Source organism: Pelophylax lessonae (assembly GCF_965119305.1).
Source record: "Pelophylax lessonae genome assembly, chromosome: 6".
Lineage (NCBI taxonomy): Eukaryota > Metazoa > Chordata > Amphibia > Anura > Ranidae > Pelophylax > Pelophylax lessonae.
In genome coordinates this window covers 240,587,394-240,611,466 of record NC_138773.1, presented here as the reverse complement: position 1 = coordinate 240,611,466, position 24,073 = coordinate 240,587,394, and the positions used below count along the sequence as shown (strand labels likewise).

The 24,073-nt window shown below is 44.7% G+C and overlaps 1 protein-coding gene across 1 annotated transcript in view; it reads left to right on the top strand.

Annotated features, from left to right (window-relative positions):
• Positions 1 to 24,073, top strand: part of PLEKHA3 (pleckstrin homology domain containing A3) — a 65,659-nt gene that overhangs the window by 20,406 nt on the left and 21,180 nt on the right. The window contains exon 2 of the mRNA XM_082260584.1: positions 20,665 to 20,781. Coding sequence (XP_082116710.1) covers positions 20,665 to 20,781 — 117 coding nt within the window. The remainder of the gene's footprint in view (positions 1 to 20,664; positions 20,782 to 24,073) is intronic.

Sequence of the window (24,073 nt, the reverse complement as noted above, 5' to 3'; positions counted from 1 at the left end):
GCGGCCATGTTTGAGATGACCAAACACCTCGAGGAGTAATTGGGAGGCGCCGGAAGGCGTGTAAAGGGGCGGAGCCGCCTCCTTTACCCGGGAAAAGGAGCCAAAGACTTCCTGTCTGTAACAGACAGTGCTGGGAGCAAGTTGATAGAAACTTCTGTGCATCAGGTGGATGAGCCTTGGGGTCTCTCTCTCTCTGTGGGGTCCAAGCAGGTATTACTGAGGGGCGCTATTGCGCTGGGGGATTACAAAAAAAAAAAAAAAGGGGTTTTTTTCTTTGCAATTATTTTTTTGTTTGCTGGCAAAGTGTCTTGTATAATCATGGACCCTGCCACACATGTATCCCCACCTGATCCCCTCGAGGTGGCCGCAGGACCCTCCAGTACCCCACTTGGATTGATGCATTATCAGCAGTTTTGGAGTCTTTGGTATCCCGGGTGGAGGTGGCCTGTCAGGGACGGTGGTCAAGAAAACGACCCCCGCCTACCCCTATTTCATCTGATATTTCAGATACGGATTCTGAGCTGGTCACTGCAGCTGCAGGTCCCTTTTCTGGGGCTGCTGTCTCAGGGACGGTCTCCTCAGACAGTGAGGAGGACGTTTTTGCCTCCACCATAGCACAAGAAGAGCATTGGTGGATGCACTAGTTGTGTCTGTGTCTGTCCGGGAAACCTTAAGTCTTGAGGTTACACCGGCAGAGGTAGCTGAGACTGAAATTCCTTTTTGGTACTAGTTAGCCTACCAAAATGGCGAAGGATTTTCCTTTGCCCAAATGGGGTCGTCTGAAACGTACCCCTGTTATTTCCAAACGCATGGCTAGGCGCTATCCGTTTGAGGAATCCCTCCTTAAAAGATGGACGGTACCACCAGTGGTGGACTCACCGATTTCCAGATAAAGCCACTGTTATCCCGTTGGAGGATGCTCCGTCCTTTAGGGATCCGGTGGATCGAAGAGTGAAAGCGGAATCCCGCTTCATTTTTTCCCTGATAGGGTCAACCTTTAGGCCAGTGGTTGCCATTGGTTTAGTTTCAAGTATGGGTTGGCTAATCTCCCCTTTCAATGGGATCGCCTGTTTGGGTGAGATTATAAAGGATCTCACTGGGGGGCAAGAGCACTCTCTTGCTAAGACAGCCTGATGCGCCCCCACCCATCTCTGGGGTGGGGGGACGTCTTCACCGTTTTCCAGATCCATGGTTTTCCTGAATCCCGGACAAAGGGGTTCAAGAGGTCATACGGTCGAGATACAAGATAGAGTATTCGATCACTTCTACCGGTGCGATTCTTCCCTCCCAACATTCGTATGCTACAGGGAGCGGTAGTTCCCGTTCCTTGGATAGAACGTTTTCAGGGGTTCTATTCGAACCTTTTCACAATGCCCAGGAAAGAGGGCAAGGTGCGTCCAAATTCTGGACTTGGGAAAGAGGGAGTCCATCCGAGCAGTGGTGGCCTCCCTGCATCAGGGGGATTTCCTGGCGTCCATAGACATTTAGGACGCCTATCTTCATATCCCCATCTTCGCAGGACATCAGCGTTGTCTTCGCTTTTCCCAAAGATCATTCCTGGTTCCCACCAGGAGACTGAACTATCTGGGCCTAATTTGGGATAGATCCTTGGCAAGAGTGTTTCTCCTTGTGGAGAAACTCCAGAAGGTTCAGTCAACGATTCGGATGTTGCTGTCTGTCAACTGGCTGGGACTGATGGTGGCCCCCTTAGAGGCAATACCATTTGCCCAGTCTAATACCCGAATTCTCCAAGAGGAGATTCTTCTCAAATGGAATCGGAATCTCGATTCTCTGGACAATCGGATCCGGTTGAGCGAGCGGACCAGGGAGTCTCTGGTCTGGTGGCTTCGGTCTCCGATGCTCAACCAGGGGAAGTCATTCCTTCTGATAGTATCCAGGTTACCAATAAAGGTATCGGAACTGAAAGCGATCAGACTTTGTCTGATTTACTGGACCGAGCAGCTCTAGGGCAGCCCGGTTCGGATCCAATCGGACAATGCCACGGTCGTGGCTTATGTCAACCACCAAAGGGGCACCTAGAGTGTCCTGGTGGCCATCGAAATGACCAGCATCTTTCGTTGGACGGAACGTTTTGTTCCGGCTCTCTCCGCAGTATTCACTCCGGGGGTGGGAAATCGGCAGGCAGATTATCTCAGCCGTCAGATTCTGGATCAAGGGGTATGACCTCTTCATCCAGAGTTATTTCACTAGCTGTCCCTTCATTGGGGCACCCCGGATGTGGATCTGTTGGCGTCTCAGCTCAACAGGAAAGTGCGGAGGTTTGTAGCTCGCGCCCGCGATCCTCTAGCGGACGCAGCAGACGCGCTGATCGCCCCGTGAGGGCAGTATCAGCTACGGTATGCCTTCCATCCTCTCAAGTTACTGCGGGAACCTCTTCGCAGGATAGAGGTGGAGGGAATTCCAGTTATCCTGGTAACTCCGGACTGACGTCGTCGAGCCTGGTACGCCGACTTGGTGAGGCTAGTCGCGGACGCTCCTTGGAGACTTCCTCTCAGGGAGGATCTGCGGTCTCAGGGACCGATCTTCCATCTTGCTTTACAATCGCTGGCTTAATGGCCTGGCCATTGAGACCCAGGTACTGAAGGACAAGGGATTGTCAGCTTCAGTTATTCCTACTCTAAATTAAAGCAAGGAAAGCGACTTTCAGCACATGGAAGTCTTATATTGCGTGGTGTGAATCTCTTGGATTTCCTCCACGTACTTATTCGGTGACCCGAATCTTGGCCTTTCGGCAACAGGGGGTTAAGCAGAAACTGTCCTTGAGCACTATCAAGGGTCAGGTTTCAGCGTTAGCAATCTTCTTTCAGTGTTGTCGGTTCTTCAGAAACCTCCCTTTGAAGATATCAGGGAGATTCCCTTGCTTATGTTATCCCAGAAGGTGGCCTTCTTGGTGGCCATTACTTCTGCACGCAGGGTGTCAGAACTGGCTGCATTATCTTGTCGTTCCCCATATCTGGTGGTTCATAGGGATAAGGTGGTTCTTCGTCCGAATCCATCCTTCCTTCCTAAAGTGGTTTCAGAGTTTCATCTGAATGAGAATATTGTGTTACCTTCCCTGTGTCCTAAGCCTAGCCATCCTGGGGAGTTTGCATTACACTCCTTGGATGTGGTTCGGACAATCAGGGTACACTTGACTACTACGAACTTGTTTCGTAAAACGGATTCACTTTTTGTGATCACGGATGGCCCTAGAAAGGGGTTGCCTGTTTCTGCCGCAACCATCTCTAGATGGATCAGACAGACGGTGGTACAGGCTTATTCTATTAAGGGGCGGGATCCCCTGTTCCCTGTTAAGGCGCACTCCACTCAGGTGCTTAGTGTTTCCTGGGCCTTCCGCCATCAGGCGTCAGTGGTCCAGGTTTTCAGGGCGACTACTTGATCGTCGGTTCATACCTTTACAAAATTTTATAAAGTTGATGTGATGGAATCGTCGGATGCCTCTTTTTTGCTGCAAGGTTCCTGCAGGCCGCTGTGTGAGGAGACTGTGTAAGATTCTGGAACCTTTGGTACCCTTATTTACAATTTTCCTTTCCAAACATTGCGTCCCACCTTTTTAGTTATGGGGAACGCATACACCTTTAAGACGGATGACGTCATCACTGAGCGCCGCTGAGCGGCTATTTCAATTGCCAGCATTCTCTCTCACGTTGTTCGTTCAATGTGTGTCTACATGCTCACAAGCCTTGTCTTGCTGTCGGAACCTCCAGCTATTTACCTTTACCTGGAACAGACCGGAACCTCGCAACTGATCCCGTATCTCGCTACTGGATCACTCCCTCACTACTGGACCCCTCTACTTACTAAACCTTACTAGTGATAAGTACCCCACAGGGGAATCCTCCATAACTAACTTACACTATCATCTTCTGCACATTAAGGACTGTTACTATCTATGCATACTAATTCTACCATCTGCTAACATAGATTGCTAGCTCTTGAGTCTACTACCATCTATCCTTGCACTGGGTTAGTCTATCCTGTCTATGTCATCTGCTGTCCTTACCACCTGTTACCATACATGATTACTAACCTATCTGCATTCTACCTATTACCATCTACTACTCTCTTGAACATTACTATCAAGTGCTTACCATTACTGTCACTGCTCACACCTGTCCCTTCAGCACATCACTACCATACTATCATATACATCCTATCACTCCAGGAACATCTTATTGAGTGTGTGTATATCTGTATGCTGAAGCAGACAGGCCCACAGTGATGAGTCTGGAGAGTTGGATCTGGTATTCCAACACATCTCTACATGACTACTGAGTGGAGATTCTGCAGCTGCAAATCCAGCTTACAATAAAAACGCAGGAGTGTTACAGACTGTTGGTCTACCTCGAGGGTTTGTTGGTTTTTTTTCACTTAGGTCTCATCTTTTTGCTCGATGAGTCCTTGATGCTTCTGGTTGGCTCCGGTTGGGCCTTCTGGATTTTGATTTATGTTATCCCACCCCTCATTTGTGGCACTGCTTTGGGACGTACCAATGTGTTATTAATCAAGAGGACTGCGTCTGTCAATGAGCGACAGAGAAAAATGGATTTTTGTAAAATCTTACCGAAAAATCCTTTTCTCTTAAGCTCATTGACAGACGCAGTACCCACCCCTCTGTTTTTGAGTTGGGTTGGGTTAAATTCTCTGACACTGCTTTGTGACATAACTGACATCCTGTAGCAGGAAGTGAGAGGATATACCCTCTGGGACTGCCCCTAAAGTGTGGCCAGAACGTTTTCCTTCCGTCTAGTGTCCTACTCCTGTAGAGGGCAGTATAACCCAATGTGTTATTAATCAAGAGGACTGCGTCTGTCAATGAGCTTAAGAGAAAAGGATTTTACGGTAAGATTTTACAAAAATCCATTTTTTTCAATATAGTATGGGAAAGGGTTAGAACGTAGAATCGTTCTGCACTCCTGTGACCCGCTCTCTGCTGACGTCACAGATGTTGGTCCAGGCACCGCGTCATCACGACCACAGAGTCAGGACCTGCCAGATCCCTGGACTGATACGCGGCTCAGCCTCTCAGGGAGCCGCTGAGAGCCTGAGCCGGCCGCTCTCCGAGGAGAGCCTGAGCGAGGAGGGGGCAGAGCAGAGAGCTGCTGACTGACAGTCAGCAGCTCTCTGCTCGAGGAGCTGTCAGAACCGAGCGATCGACGTTGTTCGATCGCTCGTTCTCAGTGTAGAGACGCCGGGGGACAGATGCAGCATCGTACCGATACTGCATCCACCTAGGTAAGTATAACTGGGGAATAAAATATAAACCCATACTTCTCTTTTAAATGGAGGCCTAGTCATGGCTGTGACCCCTGTCACTTTAGCATAGCTTTTTTGTCTTAACCACAGAAAAGTCTGCATTGTGTTCTTGAGTAATCCCCTACTCTGTAAAGTCCCTAATTCAACCAACTTTCTTGTCTATGAAATGCTTTGTGTCAGCAGTTTTCTGAAATTATTTTCAAGTGTACATTTGACCTTTACATACTACTGCTTGTTCACGTGTCTTAGAACAACCCTTAGGCCCATGTCCTATTAGTGATCACATGGCTGGCACAATTTTGACAGTGATGAAAATACTAAGAGCACATTCACATCAGTACAGCCCCAATGCAAAGACAATGGAATTCTTAAAGTGGTAAATATATGAAACCGCTCTAAAAAATTTAACTCAATATTGTGAAAACACAAAAATGTATCAATATAATGACATCAAACCTATTGGGTGAAAAACGTGTATAAAAAATAAATCACACCAAATATATAAATAGTGTCAATAAGAGCCCATACGCAAGGGCTGAAAATATATGTGGAACAAGAAAGTACAAAGAAAACAAATTGTCTATGAATTACTTGCTTCACCAGTGTTCCTATAATCAGAATTAATAGTGCTTCCACCACCGGGTGACACCAAGTGTTAACCACTTCCGGACCGCCCTCCGTGTATTTACGTCGCTATTTTGATGTTAAATACAGATGTTATGGCAGCAGATAGCATAACCCCGGTATTTCTCTACACGGTCGGCGGACTTATTTAACATAAAAGTGGTCCCAGCGGTGAATCACTTTTATGGGCAGTGGGAGAGGTGCCCACCCCCCTCCCGCCGCTTCCCAGTCGTTTTCGCCGCTTAGCGGAGCTAGCGGTATCGGGGAAAACAATCCGGTCCTCTTAGGTGCTATGCAGGATGTCGAGTGAGGGCAAGATGGCCCCCACTCAACTCTATGGCCTTGGAGGATTGGAGCAACGGCACACGTCGCTTCCGCCCAACGTCCTTAAAGGGCCTATTTTCTTTTTTTTTTTTTTTTCGTTAAAGTCTTTTTTTTTTTTTATTGCTTTTTTGTGTAGATGTGAGATCTGAGGTCTTTTTGACTCCAAATCTCACATTAAAGAGGACCTGTCCTGCTTATTTCTAGTGCAAGGGATGTTTACATCCCTTGTAATATGAATAAAAGTGATCAAACTTTTTTTTTTTTTTTTTTTTAAAGGGACAGTGTAAAAAAAAGAAAAAAGTAAAATAAATGGGGAAAAAAAACTAAATTTAAAGCTCCCCTTCCATCTGTGCTTGAGCACAGAAGGGAACGCATACGCAAGTCGTGCCCATATATGTAAACAGTGTTCAAACCGCACATGTGAGGTATCGCTGTGATTGTTAGAGTGAGAGCAATAATTCTAGCCCTAGATCTCCTCTGTAACTTTAAACTGGTAGCCTCATAAAGTTTCGCTTATGGAGATTTTTAGGTACCAATGTTTGTCGCCATTCAATGAGCGTGCACAATTTCGAATCATGACATGTTGGGTATCATTTTACTCAGCGTAACATTATCTTTCACAATATAGGGAAAAAATTGGGCTAACCTTACTGTTTTCTTATTTTTTAATAAAAAAAAAGTGTATTTTTTCCAAAAAATATTGTGTTTGTAAGACCGCTGCGCAAATATGGTATGACATAAAGTATTGCAACGATCTACATTTTGTTTCTACTGTCTCTGCTAAAAAAAAAGAAATAAAATGTTTGGGGGTTCTAAGTAATTTTCTAGCAAAAAACTCTGATTTTAACTTGCAAACAACAAGTGTCAGAAATAGGCCTGGTCCTTAAAGCGGAGTTCCGGGCACAAAATCGGTATTTTTTTTTGTGCCCCTCCGCTAGCTACACATAACCTGAAAAGGAATTGGATAGTTATTTTTTCTTTTTTTTTGTATACTCACCTCGTAATCGAGGATCGTAAATACTCTTCTCAGGGTACTTCCTCCTCCAGCGCCGAGGCTCACCCCGTCACTTCCGGCCTCGCGATGATTCCTGGGAGCTGAACGTCATCGCTCCCAGGAATCAATGCGACGGCACCGGCCCCGCACGTCACTTCCGGGCGACGCCGCATTCCCCTGCTAAACAGCTTCTGGGCATGCCGGAAGTGACGAGAGGGGCCGGTGCGGCGCATTCTGGGAGAAGAAGACGCGGAAGAAGACACAGAAGAGGACCGCGCCGGCTTCAGCTGCCCACAAGAGAGATGGAAACGCTGTGGAAGAAATTTTCAAAGTAAGTATTTCTTCTTGCAGGTAAGTGCGAACCAGGACAGATCAGAGGCTAGCCATTGTGGAATGTGCTAGCCCTGACTGTCCCGGGGGTATGTTAATTAAAAAATGAGATCTGTGCCCGGAACTCTGCTTTAAGTGGTCAAATAAAAATAAACTACTCACAAACATGCGATAAAATCCAGCATATCAATTCCATAGAACAACATCCTTATTATAAGTCCAATGTCTTGTGTAGACGAAGGGCTAACGCGTTTCGAGGCTCTGAGGAAGAAGCACGGCCTTGAAACGCGTTAGCCCTTCGTCTACACGAGACATTGGACTTATAATAAGGACGTTGTTCTATGGAATTGATATGCTGGATTTTATCGCATGTTTGTGAGTAGTTTATTTTTATTTTTCCAATAAAAGCCCACTGAGGATAATGCGCTAGGCTGGTGCGCCATTTTCTTTGTTCTTATTTGCAGTGTTTTGTCGACCACCCCGGTCGTAGAGGGCAGCAAAGCATAGTGGATGCCAAGTGTGAGTTCCAGGATTGAGGCAGCCTGAGAACCTGGTTCTGAGCGCAGGAGCAGGGTGCTAAGCATCACAATTTTCTTTTTGGTCCTTAAGCGGTCAAAGCCTCTTACCGATTCCTGTGGACCATCATATAGTATGGTAAAATGAGCATGTTACATCTCCTTATGAATGGAAACTCCAAAGCGCCAAAAGTGATCCGGTCAGGGTTGGTTCATCAGCAGGATGAAAAATTAAAGCATGGATATCCGATACAATGGTTTTAAAATCACGTGCTTTCCTGATTTTTCACCTGAGGTCCAGAAACGTAGGGCGAATTTCCACGAAGTTGGGAAATGGTTGCAACAATTGGGGTTAAAATATTCTATGTTATACCCTACTTGCCTTTGAGTGGTTCATGATGGCCGGGTTCAGTTTTTTGAATCGCCCCAAGAGGCACAGGATTGGATGGATGGTCAATTTAATACTTAGAGGAATTGTTGGATATAACAATTATTTTTTTTTTCTGGCAGGCAGTTTGATTATTCATAAGGAAGAAGGGGCAGAGAGGGAGGAAATGTGTTTGTATGGATTTGTGTGAGCATATGGTTGACATGAGAGGGGGAAAAAAAAAAGAAAATATATATTTTTAATATATTTTTTTTTCTCTTTTGTCCTCTACACAAGGCTTGTTGTTTGGGTAATGCCGCCCCTATGGTTAATTACTGTCCTAGTGCTATAAGCATGTCGTTATGGATATGTTGTGATGCTGGAAGCTCAATCGGCAGATAGGCGCCACATGAATTTTTTTTTTTGTGACTTTCTCCTGCGTGGAACTATGTTTTTGTATCTCCTTTTTTTTTTTTGTCATTTTATCAGATGTACTTTTTTTTTTTCTGTGGCTGGACACCTGTTTTTGTAATTGTAATGTTTCATGTCTGGGTGTTTTTTTTTCTCTCTTTTTACCACCTACTACCTGATATATTCAAATGTTACATATGGCCCGGATCACACAATCAATATTAATGTTTAACTATGGTAAATCATTTTTTCTTGAAATGTAAGGGGTTTGAATAATGCCCTGAAAAGGCAATCTGTGTTTGATTATACCGCCTCTTTCTGTCCCTCCCTGGTCTGCCTGCAGGAGACACAAAGACACATACCACTTGTGATACCATTAGATTTTTGAAACGCTGTTTTGTTCAACAAGCTTATCATTCTGTTTTCAAGTCCTCCCATTCAAGGGGGGTTTCTATTTTGTTTTATACGGGTGTTGTGTTCTCCTGCAGTAGGACCTTGGTGGATGAAAATGGCAAGTATGTCTTCCTGCATTGTAAGCACTATGCCCTTGAACTGATACTGCTGTATTTATACCTCCCCCCTATAACGCAAACGTGCTTTGTCAGCTTATTTCCTTTGCAGGAGTCTCTCCTATTGCACCAATTTTGGTGCTTGGGGACTTTAATAATGTTATTGATCTGTGCCGTGATAGGTGCCCAGCTCCTGGACCAATATCAGCTGAGAGCCTCTGTCCATTAGGAAGATTATGCAGGGATCTGGGGCTGCAGGACATGTGGAGCCTGTTCCATCCAGATGAATGTGCCTACACATGCCACTCTAAATTGAATAATTCTCTGTCAAGAAACGACTTGGCTCTGTGCTTTTCTGAACTTACCCCAAGTTTTCTAGAGGTCAATAAAGAACCCGAAGGAATTTCTGACCATTCCCCTCTCTCTCTTTTTTTTTTTTTTAACTATAATATCAGGGCACCTGGAATCCAATATTCCTTGGCTTTTGAATCCCTTCTGACTGGATCACCTCTCTGCGGAAGATCAAGGCCCCTTTTCCATTCAAGTTTTTTTTTTTTCCCGGAATGTAGGTTCTACTTCGCTGGGGGGTAGTATGGGATACCTTAGGGCCTTCCTTTGGGGCCTGCTAATTAAAAAAAATAATGCCATCAAAACTGTTTCCCGTAGGGATCTGGAGCTCGCAAAGGTGGAGCCCCCTACGGCGAAATCCAACTATATTCTAGATTCTACCCTAGACAACAAACTTGAATGGCTACCCGCTCATAGAAGGTTAAATGAGCTGTTGGAGGTTAGAGCCAGGAATAAACAACTCCTCCAAAGGAGGTTGATTTGGGCTGAGGGGGAGGAAACCGGTAGGTTGCTGGCCCAGGTAGTGGGGTCCCAATCTAATCCTACTTATGTTTCTGCATTGAAGAATGGAGAGGGAGAGATAAACACCCAGATGAGATCTATCGTATCGATAATTCTATCGGGATCTATATGCTTCCAGGTTTGATTACAACTCAATAGAGCTGTCTGCCTACCCGGATACTATCAATTTTAAGGTTCTTTCATCAACAGATTGGGGTTTCTTAATGCTACACTTAATCTACAAGAACTGGAAACTGCAGTAGCCAGCTTCCCCAATTCTAAAGCTCCAGGAGTAGGTGGTCTCCCTATAGAGATTTACAAAAAAATGCAGTAAAGTGCTGCTCCCAGCCCTTCTTAGCACATTTAGCAAGGCCTTCTGTTTGGGCCGCCTCCCAGATTCAATGGGTGAGGCTTCTATAACAGTTATACCTAAGAAAGATTAAGACCCTCTATACCCTGAGTCCTATAGGCCAATTTCTCTCTTACCCACGGATGTTAAAATACTTGCCAAAGTACTTGCCAATAGATTAAATAAGGTCATTACATAATATATTATCCACCCTGACCAGGCTGGACTTAGGGCTAACATGTCAACGGCGAAAAATATCAGGCGTGCCTATTTAAATATGCAGGTTCCGGTTCCAGATAGTTCAGACCGTACCTTTCTGGCACTAGTTGCCATCAAGGCCTTTGATAGTGTGGAGTGGCAATATTTGTGGGCTGTTCTTGAAAAATTTGGTCTTGGTTTTATCCTTTAAATGGATTTGCCTGTTATATATTGCTAGGGCAATCCTAGGGCTTCATTTAGGGTCAATGGCCTTCAGTCTTTTCCTTTTAGACTTTGTCAGGGCATTAGGCAGGGGTGCCGATTGTCTCCCCTGCTTTTTGCCATCATTATAGAGCCTCTGGCCTGTCTCCTGCAGACCTCTGTCGAGGTTACTGGTCTGGTTAGAGGTGATATTGAGGAAAAGATTGGGCTATATGCGGATGTCGTTCTTCTGTTTTTAACTAATTTCCATTAATCTTTGCCAGCAGTAATGAAATATATTAATGAGTTTGGCAGGTTATAAGGACTTTGTATGAATTGGGATAAACCTATGCTCTTGCCACTAGACCCTTTGCCAGATACGCTACCATTTTCATTGTCTCAGCTTAAGGTAGTGTCCTCTATAAAGTACCTGGGTTTAACTATGTCTGCTTTTCCCCAGGCGTATATTTCAGACAATATAGCTCTATTACTTTCTAGATTCCAAATTCAAAGTAAAACTTGGAATAAGTTACCTCTATCCATAGTAGGTCGTATTAACCTACTTAAGATGATATGGATGCCTCAGTATTTATTATATAATTCCCCTGTTTGGATACCCCCTTCAAATTTTTACGACAATTACCAGCATATTTAGACATTTAATCTGGCGAAAGAAAGCCCCTCCCCCCCCTGTATAAAATTGGAAGTATTGCAATACCCCAAGGATGCTGGGGGGTTTAGAGATACCCAATCCGAGGATATACTTTTTAGAAGCCCAACTACAGCACTTTACAGGATGGAAATTACCATCCAGTGCTGCGTTTTGTTTATTTTTCTATGTGTTTTGGGGTCAGCCACCATTGCATGTACTGGAGGGGATAATGGGGGGGGGGGGGGGGTTCTCATCTACCGCTATGCCCACCCTGGTATTAATGTACAAAGTATGGGATGCAGCTAAAAATTTGATGGGGATCTCTTGCCCTACCAGATGTACTCGGTTCTGGGGAAATGATAGGTTCCCTGAACTTTCTATTCTCCAGGGTTTTTAGAGATGGGAGAAAGTAGTCCAACTATATGACAATGACCATCTTAAAACTTATGAGCAGTTGAGGACAGAGTACCCCTTACAATCAAGGTGGTTTTATCAGTTCCTTCAGTTGCGTCACACATTACGTGTCCAGGTTTTTTTTTTTTGAGGTTTCCTATTTGTGCCAGGACAGGATGGGAACAGGATATTGATCCTATCTCTGAGGAGGTTTGGGAAGAGATTCTTTGGTCCCTCCCTCTTACCTCTCTTTCTCCATCACACATATTGACCCAGATTTTTATCCTGCACAGGGTATATAGAACCCGGGAATTTTTGCACTCCATAGGTCTGAGATCTGACCCAACCTGTGCCAGATGTGGCAATTCAGGTACTCTTATACACCTTTTGTGGCTGTGCCCCAAACTCGAGAGATACTGGGAGGTGGTGGTTGGCACACTTAGTGGGCCTTTCGATGTAAATATTCTTGTTGACCCACATATATGACTGTTGGGCTATCTTGATCCCAATCTTTATACTTTTCCTATTTAAAATACTATTTTGTGTGCTCTTTTTGTGGCCCGCAGATAAATTGCCCTTAGGTGGACCTCCCCATATCCTCCGACCTTGTCTTATTGGATTTTGATCTTAATAGGCTTATTTCTTTTAAAAAACAAATGGACTGAGGCTATGTCCCTGCTAGTGGAGTAATCTGAATTATAAATTATAAATATCCTTCTTTGGTTATATAAGATGTGTCTTGTATATTATGTCTTTTTTATTTTTTTTGTTTGTTAAATGATTAAAAATGCAATAAATAAGATCTGATAAAAAAAATAAAAAAATAAAAAGCATATACACCTATAGTGTAACCCATAAAATACTTTTTTCAAAAAAGGGAGAGAGCCGAGTGACCGGGCGCAGTTATGGTGGGGCTGTGGGGGATTCTGTGAACCAGAGGGTTTTTCACCTTAATGCATAGACTGCAAAAACCTTTTTGTTTTTTTTTCTGTTGCATTACGGTCTCTTCTTTTGCAGCACCCTTTTTATATAAATATATTATGTATACCATTTTACCATTAAGATTTAATATTGTCTCTTATGCACTAATGGAGAAATTAAAGAATCCCTGTCTCTTTGAAGAGTGCTAATATATGGTATATTTCTGGATATCCCTGTCTGTGGTGACAGTGGGTATTACAGACATTTTTGAAAAGTCATAATTATTGTTGTGAATGTTACATTGATAGTTGAGTAGTTGGTGAAGGTGGCCGGGGTCTGATACTGAGGCTTTCACACTGAGTAGGTATTTTCTTACTCTCAGATCAAATGTGACCCACCTTAAATTAGTATTAAACCCAGCTTAAAATTCTTACCCCAGAACTTACAATATACAGCTTTCAATGATGCTGGCTCCTGCTTGCTCAGTGCTGCTTTCCTGAATTTTTGGTATTTGTGAAAATAGTTACCAGTGGACAGTATAGTCTGCAATCATTCTGTTAGATTGCTAATCTCCCCTAAGTAAAGGGGGGGGGGGTGGGGAGGCTCAGCAGGAGTTTCTTACCATACTAAGCTATGGAGCTGTGTGTTTCTATTGATGCAAACAGTGTGGAGAGACACAATTCTGACCCCTGTGTGCAAGGGTGGCTCCATAGGATGCTGCATGAGAGAGAGAGGAGCCACCCTGAAACAGGACACTTTGGGCAGCGGGTCATGCCACCAGCTTAAAGTGGAAGCTAGGCAAAGAATGAAAGATAACGAAGCTGCATACCCAGTAAGTGAATACATCAGCTGCTGAAAGTGCTTAAAGGATACGTTCACCTTTGGGAACAAGTTATATTCACCCATTTTTAGGGTGGAACATGTAACCTGTTCCTGCTGCTACAGCTGTTCCCCTTACAAAGGTGAACTTTGCCGTTAACCTCTTCAGCCCTGGAAGATTTACTCCCCTTCATGACAAGGCAATTTTTTGCAGTATGGCATTGCATTAAAGAGGTTGTAAACCCATGAAACTTTTTTTTTTTTTTTTTGCTGCAACCTGACAGAGAAACCCATAATGAGCTAGTATGCATCGCATACTAGCTCATTATGAAATACTTACCTAAGAACGAGCCCCCCGCGTGCCACCCGCTCACCTGTATGGCGGGCGGCATGTCCAGTCTCCCGTCTTCCAGGATCGCGGCATCCGGCCATCTGATTGGCCGGAGCCGCGGTGACGTCACTCCCGCGCACGCGCGCGGGAGCCGACGGTCACGGCACGGGGCTCTGAAGAAACGGCACCAGCGGCCCTTCCTTCAGAGCGCATGCGCCAGTGACGTCACTGGCTGCATGTAAGGTAAATATCTCCTAAACGGTACATGTTTAGGAGATATTTACAGTACCTATAGGTAAGCCTTAATATAGGCTTACCTATAGGTAAAGGTGTCAGAGGAGGGTTTACTTCCTCTTTAATTTAACTGACAAGTGCGCGGTCGTGTGTCGCTGTACCCATATAAAATTGATGTCCTTTTTTTCTCACAAGTAGGGCTTCTGGTGGTATGTGTTCACCTCTGCAGTTTGTTTTTGTTTGCTCTATAAACTAAAAAAGATGAAAAGTTCTGAAAAAAACAAAACAATTTTTTACTTTATACTATAAAAAATACCCATTAAAAAAATGTAAAAAGTAAAATTGTATTCATCAATTTAGGCCAGTATGTATTCTGCTACGTATTTTTGGTTAGACAAAATCCCAATAAACGTATATTGATTGGTTTGCGCAAAAGTTATAACCTTTACAAACTATGGGGTATATTTATGGAATTTAATTTTTTTTTAATTGTTTTTACTAGTAATGGTGGCAATCAACGATATTTAGCAGGACTGCGACATTGTGGCGGACAAATCTGACACTAAGTGATACTTTTTGGGGACCAGTGACACCAATACAAAGCTCAGTGCTACAAAATGCACTGTCACTGTACTAAAGACACTGGTAGGGAAGGGGTTAACATCAGGGATGATCGAAGGGTTAAATGTGCTCTTAGGGCAGTGATTGTGAATCTTGGCATCTCAGATGTTTTAGATCTACGTTTCCCATGATGCTCAACTACACTGCAGAGTGCATCATAGGAAATGTAGGTTTAAAACATCTGTGGCACCAAGGCTCACCATCACTGTCCTAGGGAGTGCTTTCTGACTCCGGGGGATGCTTTTACTGGGGGAAGACCTAGATCCATGTTTCTTCTTAGCAGGAACACAAGATCTCCATCTTCCCCTCTCACAGGAAGGCGGTCTGCCTCTACTGAGAACCATCATTGGGTGCCCGCGAACATCGGGTCCGCCGGGCCTGCTGATTGGCTCCCGCTATGTCCAATCACAGCGGGAGCAAGTTGCCGGCGGTGCACGCACGCTCCCCAGACCCAGAGTACGAAATCGCATACAGGCAGGTGATTTCACTCAGGAGGGCCGCCCTTCCGCTGTATATCTGCCTGGGTCAATCCAGAAGGGGTTCAAGTAAATTGAATAATAAATATTAGGGATGCACCGAATATTCGGCGGCCGAACATTATTCGGCCGAAAATAGAAAAAATAGCACTTTCGGCGTTCGGCCGAATAAGTCAAAAGGCCGAATAATTTTGAGCCGAACAATGTCAGCTTCCGCCCTGACCGCTCACCTTCCTCATTGCGGCTCGCGGCTCCCTTCTCACACGCCGCCGGTGTCCTGTCCGGCCGCTAGTAGGGGGTGTGACGTCACGTGCGCGTCCCGCCCCCTGCTCCTGACTGCTCCTGACTGCGGCTCCTTCACACTAGGTCCACGCCCCGCCCCCCTGTTCGCGGCTTTTGGCTCTGGCTGCAGTTCAGGTATGTGATGTGGAGCTGAGCACATTTGGGGGAGAATACGGTAGCTGGCAGCTGCACAAGCATTAGTGTGCAGACTGCCATATGTTGTTGCCACTTGCCATGCTCATTACATTAGAGTGCCCTATAAAGTGCCCCTTAAAAAAAAAAAAGAAAAAAAATGTGCCCAACAGAGTGCTCCCTTGACATAAAATGTGGCCATCAGCGTGCCCCTTATTTTATGCAAAGGGACCTGCTGATGAGCATATTTTATGTTAAGGGGCACTCTGATGGGCATATTTTATGTTAAGGGGCACTCTGATGGGCATATTTTATTTTAAGGGGCACGCTAATGGGCATATTTTATGTTAAGAGCAAAGCTGATTTAAATGTTTTGTTTTGCCCATCAGAGTGCCCCCTAACATAAAATGTGCCCATCAGCGTGCCCCCTAACATAAAATGTGCCCATCAGCGTGCCCCCTAAAAATTGGTAAAATAAATGGAAAAAATGCGAAACACCGCGTTCGGTATTCGGCCTTCGGCCTTTGGCCAAGCATTTCATTATTATTCGGCTTCGGCCAAGAATTTCATTTCGGTGCATCCCTAATAAATATCACTTTATTTCTTTTTGGGTTGTTTTTTAGGGTTGATTTGCTTTATATAGAAATAGGGAAGTTAAGGTGAGAAGAGTCTATTTGAATATAGCTGAGTTATAAGGTTGATGTAAGAATATATGTGAACATGGTTTGTTTTGTTCTCTTTATTTGACTCTCTATTGTACAGTGTCATCCTGAAACTTTAATACAATTTATAATAATAAAAAAAAAATATCACTTTAGGCTTGTTTTGTATCTCTCAGGAGGTAAACTTATCTTCTTATTAGAGCATATGTGGAAAGACAAACTTTCCATTTCAGGAGCATTTTACTGATTGAGCTTGTCTCAGTAAATAAACTTCCTTGCCCTGGATAGGGGGAATATTTCAAAATAAATCTGTGGCACATCTATATGTAGTTTGGCAGTTCTATTGCACCGTCAGGTGCCTGCCAGACAGTGAAAGGCTCTGTGTCGCTTCTCAGTGTTGGGAGACAAGATAATCTGTTCTATGTTAATATCATAATTGGATTTGTTGTGCAGTTTGCAAAGAAGGTTATTTCCATTATTAGATTGTATCTCTTAGAGGTGGATTATTAACTTGCAATGCAGTCATGTCTTTATTTCATAATTAGTTCTTGTATAGCCTATATTTTTACTGCAACTTGCTGCTCCTATTATGCTTAACCCTAAAACACATGGAACGAATGTTGGGTGGCATCAGCCGGTTCAGTAGAAACCAGGCCGACATTTGGCCCGTGTGTGCTGCAGCCAGCCTGGCTTCTGTCGAAAGGGGCATGACCAAAAAAGGTCTGCCAATCGGCTCCCATACAGTGCTCTCAACCAATGGCTGAGAGCGCTGACCAGTGTGTTCTGCGTCTCCCTGTCTCCCTTCTCCCCGTCTCCCTGTCAGAACACAATAGAACAGCAGGGGAGATCACTGTACTAACATTGCATAGTTAGTACAGCGGCTCTGACCTGAACTCTCAGGGTTTCTTTTAGAAACTAGCAGTGTGTGTACGAGGCTTAAAGTATAACTATAGGCAGAACTTTTTTTTCATCTTTAGATAGAGCAAGGGAGGGGTATAGTCCCTGTCAATTTTTTTTTTTTTTTCGCCATCTGTGTCCGAATGCAGAGATTCACCTTCACTTCCTGTCTTTAGGCAAACCGAAAGTGACCCCCAGGTCACCAGAACTCCGCATTGGAAGATTTCCCCTTTGTTACTTTTCAGGGGACAATCCAAAATTTAGATTTTTTTTTTTTTTTTTTTACTTTCACTTTCAATGGTTATGGTAAACAGGACAAATATGGCGCTTTTCCACTGCATGGAACCGTACCGGTTCGGCACGCTTTTGTGCTTTTCCACTGCGGTACCGCATGGTATAGGGTCGGAACGGTTCGGTACGGTACGGTATAGGTTTGCTTTTCCACTGCATGGAACCGAACGGTACGGCTCTGAAAAAACAGTACCTACTCGATTGTGGTTCCAACAGGTACCAAACTGGTACCATATCCCACAATCCTTTGCATGCAGTCACTACTAGCCACTGATTGGTCAGAGAATCCCACCCACCCCTTTGTTATCCCACCCACTTAACTTTAGTACTACTTTAGTGGAAAAGCAAACCTATACCGTACCGTACCGAACCGTTCAGACACTATACCATGCGGTACCAGCAGTGGAAAAGCAAACCGGGCCAAGCAGGGCCGAGTAGAGCCGAGCCGGTACTTGCAGTGGAAAAGTGCCAATAGAGAATGGATCTCCCTAACAGGGGCACAAACAGCAATTAAAACTGACAGAGGTTCTAATCCCTCTCCACTATTCCACTATTCAAAACTTAAAAAAAAAAACACATTTCACTGATTTTCCCATAAGTGAGCACTAAGATACAAGTCAAATTTTAGGCATCCTCTGCAACAGAAATGCCATTTTTGGCAAGATTCTCTAAAAGGGTTAATCATTTCTAAAAGGATGCAGACACTGCAGCTTCCCTCTAAAGAACACTGCAGGTGGATCCGCTGATTGATAATCGAAAAAGTCACTCAAATTCAGATTTACTTTACACATTGACATATTCGAAGAAAGAGCTATTCCTTCAGAACAGAAACAGGTAGGAATCTGCAGCAAATGTTGTTACAAATCTCTGTAATGTACAATGATCAACCGGAGGGGATTGTTTTTTTTTTTTTTTTTATAACACAGGTGGAGTGAATTTTTAGGGCTTGTTCACACCATTTAGAATTAATGGTTTCCATGTGCGTCTTCAGAAGGAAGCGCCTTTCCCTTTCTCATAACGTGGACTAATAGCTCAGTGCTGAGGTTTGGTCATTTAAATTGTACCTGTATTGGAATCCAACTTTGTAATCTACCTCTCTAAATCACAAATAGCAGCTGCACATAATGTCCATGTTCTGTGTTGAATGGTTTGAAGAATGCAAGTTTGAGGTGTTGACTTGACCTCCAACTTCTCCGGATCTCAATTCATCAAACATCTGGAGGATGTGCTGTAAAAATGGAGGCCAACCTCCACAATGTACAGGATTTAAAGATCCACTATTGATTTCTTGGTACCAGATAAAATGGTATACCTTCAGAATATGCCTAATTGCGTCTATACTTCAATGAGTGAGGGCTGTTTTGGTGGCTAAAGGGGGACCTACTCAATACTAGATGGGTATCATCATGCTACAGCTCATTAGTGTGTGTGTATATATACAGTCAGGTCCATAAATATTGGGACATCGACACAATTCTAATCTTTTTGGCTCTATACAACACCACAATGGATTTGAAATGAAACCAACAAGATGTGCTTTAACTGCAGACTTTCAGCTTTAATTTGAGGGTATTTACATCCAAATCAGGTGAGAAGGTGGGAGGCACATATACAAACTGTTATAATTCCTACACCTTTCACCTGATTTGGATGTAAATACTCTCAAATTAAAGCTGAAAGTCTGCAGTTAAAGCAGAGTTCCGGGCACAGAAATTATTTTTTGCTGAACATACCCCCGGGACAGTCAGGGCTAGCACATTCCACAATGGCTAGCCTCTGATCTGTCCCGGTTCGCACTTACCTTTTAGAAGAAATATTTACTTTGAAAATTTCTTCCACAGCGTTTCCATCTCTGTTGTGGGCAGCTGAAGCCGGCGCGGTCCTCTTCTCTGTCTTCTTCCGCGTCTTCGTGTCCCAAAATGCACTGCACCGGCCCCTCTCATCACTTCCGGTGCGGCGCCGCATTCCTAAACAGCTTCTGGGCATGCCCAGAAGCTGTTTAGCAGGGGAATGCGGCGTCGCCCGGAAATGACGAGCGGGGCCGGTGCCGTCGCATTGATTCCTGGGAGCTATTACGTTTAGCTCCCAGGAATCATCGCGAGGCAGGAAGTGAAGGGGTGAGGCTCGGCGCTGGAGGAGGAAGCAGTCATAGGTGAGTATTTACGATCAATAAAAAGGTGAGTAAACAAAAAAAATAAAAATAACTATCCAATTCCTTTTCAGGTGAGCTCTACCTAGCGGAGGGGCACAAAAAAAAAAATAGTTTTTGTGCCCGGAACTCCGCTTTAAGTGGTTAAGTGAAAAGCATCCTTTATGTAGAAACGTTTTATGCTGTTTGGGATTGCACAGTCACTGGAAGGTATATGGGGATCTATGATGAACTTTTTCACTTTATTAACTATTTTTGATATGGACTTTAATTATTTTTATTGTGTAATTAATCACTGTTTCTACTGATAAGTTATTTTTATATATGAATATGCACGATTATAGAAGTTTTCTTTACATATTTAAGATTTATGATCCAATTTTCACACGATTTGATAGCGCTGCACTATATGGAGTTTAGTACAGTCAGAGTGCCAGAGCTTTGGTTGTCAGAATGGCCCAGAATTTGGCAGCAATTGCAAGATTTCGGAGGCTGGTCAGGCAAATCTAGATACCCTTTTAAGGCTGACAGGTCAGCAAATTAAGCAGCCAACTGGTATTTTTAGAAAGAGCTCAGTAATGACAGCTTCTCATGTCTCATGACCAATTTACATTTATTTGTACTAGTCTGCTTACAGTGGAATATAGTAAATACAGATTTAACTATTCCTGTCCCTAACAGTAATGAAGATGCAGATGTGTCATCATTTCTTTACAGAGTTGTAAGTTAAATGAAGACTTGACAATCAGCATTTTATTACAGTGGTATACCATGCATTATTATTTGATTTTAGTCTTTTGGAAAAAGAAAACTTGCATATTCTGGAAATCCTCATGAAACTGTTGATTGTTTTCAGGTTGGCAGCCTCGCTGGTTTGTTTTAGACAATGGTATTCTTTCATACTATGATTCCCAAGATGATGTCTGTAAAGGCAGCAAAGGAAGTATTAAAATGGCTGTCTGTGAAATTAAAGGTAAGTCATTCTTGATTATTCTGTAACATGCTGTACATCGACAAAATACAACAAGTATCAATTCATAGTAACCAGTTGCATGTACTGTAGATGGGAATGGCTGAGCAGGGGATCAGCACTGAAAATGATGCAAATGCAAAAGATAAAAAAAGGAAAAAAAATTTGTACTTTATTAAAAAACACATACAGTGGTTGTTTATGATAAACAGTGGTTTAGCAAAATAAATGCCATTCATTTTGGTCTTACACATTTTAATGTGCTATCCCATGTCATGAAATGCTCAGGAGAAAGCATAAGTGCCGGTTCACACTGAAGCGGCACGACTTCGGAGGGTGACCTGTGAAGTCGCGTGCACCGATGTGCACCGCGACTTCGGCGCGACTTGCAGGGACTTCACATAATGGAAGTCTATGCAAGTCGCTCCGAGGTCGCCCCAAAGTAGTACAGGACCCTTTTTCTAAGTCGGAGCGACTTGTGTCGCTCCTATTAGAACGGCTCCTGTACTACTCAATGGACCGCGACATACCTCGACTTGTCAGGCTGTGTGAACGGGCTCTAAACATTAACGCCCAACTCTGGGACGACATAAAAAAAAAAAAAAAATTGCACTAGGCCTCCCTCCCCTGCAATGCAAGAATTACATTATTATTAACAGTAGGGAGTAAAGGAAGAAGCTGTATTACTTGCTCCAGCACTCTCCTCCTCCCCTTCACGCTCCAAGCATCACCACATACAATGCAGGGCTAATATGTGAAAAGTAAATGTGCAACTTTGGTCTGGAGTGCCTTAGAGCAGGGGTCCCCACCCCCCTGACCGCAGACCTGTACCGGTCTGTGGCCTGTTGATAGCCACGCCGCACAACTTTCGGTGAGTGATGACCACGGTTCAGACAGGACTATCATAGACTGCCGTTGCCGCTCACCTACTGCTGTGTGGCCATGCCACTTTGCCTGTGAGTCCTCTCCTGGTCTCCTGCCCTGCCGACGATGTCATCCAATTAGCAGGGCAGGGGGCAGGAAGAGCTGTAGATCTGGACAGAGAGCAGAAGCCTTTTCATATTAATAAGCGTCCAGATCTGCAGCTCCTCCCGCTCCCTGCCCTGCTGATAGGATGAGCGGGGAGGGAGACCCAGGAGAGGACACACAGGCTGATAACTGCCTCTGCACTGCTGAAGGTAGGAGTCCTGTGCAGGGATTGAAAGAGGGCAGTGATTTTAGAGAGGAAAAGAGGGGGGGCAAAGACTGCAAGGGGCACTGTGATGGGAGGCTGTGATTGCTAAGGGCACTCTGAAATGAAGGGGGCTGCACTGTAAAGGGGCACTGTAATTATTAAATTGCCCCTTTACAGTGCAGTCCCCTTTATATAACAGTGCCTCTTACAGTGCAGTACCCTTTACATCACAGTGCCCCTTTACTGTGCAGTACCCTTTATAGCACAGTGCCCCTTTACATCACAGTGCTCCTTTACATTGCAGTTCCCTTTACATCACAGCACCCTTTTATAGTGCAGTACCCTTTACATCACAGCGCCCCTTTACAGTGCAGCGCCCCTTTACAGTGCAGTACCCTTTACATCACAGTGCCCCTTTACAGTGCAGTACCCTTTACATCACAGTGCCCCTTTACAGTGCAGAACCCTTTACATCACAGCCCCATTTATATTACAGTGCCCCTTTACAGTGCAGTACCCTTTATATCATAATGCCCCTTTACAGTGCAGTCCCCTTTACACCATACTGCCCCTTCGCAGTGCAGTCCCTTTTAATGTAAAGGGACTTTTAATGTAAAGTGGACTGCACTATAAAGAGGACTGCTTTAAAGGGGGAACTGTGATCTAAAGGGGGACTGTGGATTCTGATATAAAGGGAAGACTATGATGTGAAGGGGGGCTGAGGATTCACTCTGTAAAAACCTAAGGGTTCCTGGAAAAATTGGCTGCCATGAAATTGCTCCCTGGTGCCAAAAAGGTTGGGGACCACTGTTTTAGAGGCAAAACTATGGGGGACCAGTTACACAATTGGAGGGAGCCTTCCAGAGAGTTGCAGTGGGGCTGGTGGATTTGGCTTTAAAGTACTCTAAGCCAAGAGAGTTGCTTGACTGGTTTGACTCCGTATTCGTTATACTTTCATACAATAAAGATTTCTTTTTCGTTCATTGACATACATAGCTCCATATTCTTTACCATAGGGTTTCGCTGCCCTCTACAAGAGTAGGACTAGGCAGATAACACAAAAGCTTGGCTATACCCTGTGGGCTGTCCTCATCTGGCATAATCCCTCTCTCTGCTTAGAGATTCTCTATTTTTGTTTGCCTAGTTCAGGAGCAGGACCTAGTCTCCCTACCGGGGCCTAGGTCCTGGCATTTTTGTCTATTTTTTTGCTGTTTGTTTTTGGATTTCTTCCTGTTTTTTTTTACTGTGGAGATCTTCTAGCAATTGCCGGGATGAGCGACGAGCTGGACTATTGCAGTTTCAGTGGTCTCCTCAGTCCGGCTCCGCGCTCGGTCTGCCGCGACATACCCACACTGGACGTGGGCTGGCCCACAGGTCAAACGTCTTGCAAGGTTGCGTATGACTGGGTCTTGGCTTGAGTCACAGCGTTCCTTCTTGCTGACAGCTCCACAACTTCGGTGGTGAGGAGGTTACTGTCTTGGGAATGTGACCCGCACGTTTCGCTGGATTGGTAAGTAAGGGCCCCCTCTTCTCCTTACCTGGGTGCGGTGTGGGGCGCGGGTACTCCCTGGGGTGATCGGTCCCTCCAGGGGGTTAATGCCTACTGGGCCACTCCCTTCTAGTAGGGTGGCTCTGGGGGGGGAGAACAGGGTCCCAGGCAGGTTTAGCTGCCATGACACTGTGGGGGAACCCTGTCTGGTCTTCCCGCATCAATGGAGGGCAGCCCATTTGCGGCCCCCTCTGCAGGCCTCCTTGGAAGGGCACCTGTGGGGGACCCCCTTGCGGAGTTCTGTCAGTGGCCCTCCTTTTTTGCGGGCCTCAGACGGCGCCCCCTGTGGGGGTAAGGATGGCATTGGGCTTTGGCTTAGCAAATGCGTCCCTCACCCTCTCCTGTCTCACCAGATCCTGCATCTGGTTCGGTCGTAGCGGATGGGACCACCCTATGGGGTCTGAGTCCACATTTTTCTTACCCATCAAACAGTGAGGATGATTCCTCACAAGGCTGCTGCGCTGCACAAAAAGGTCTTGGTAGATGTAGATCCCTTTCCTTACGCTGTCATAAAGGTGGCTTTTTTGGTGGCTATCACCTCTGCTCTCAGGGTGTCGGGAGTTGGCGGCTTT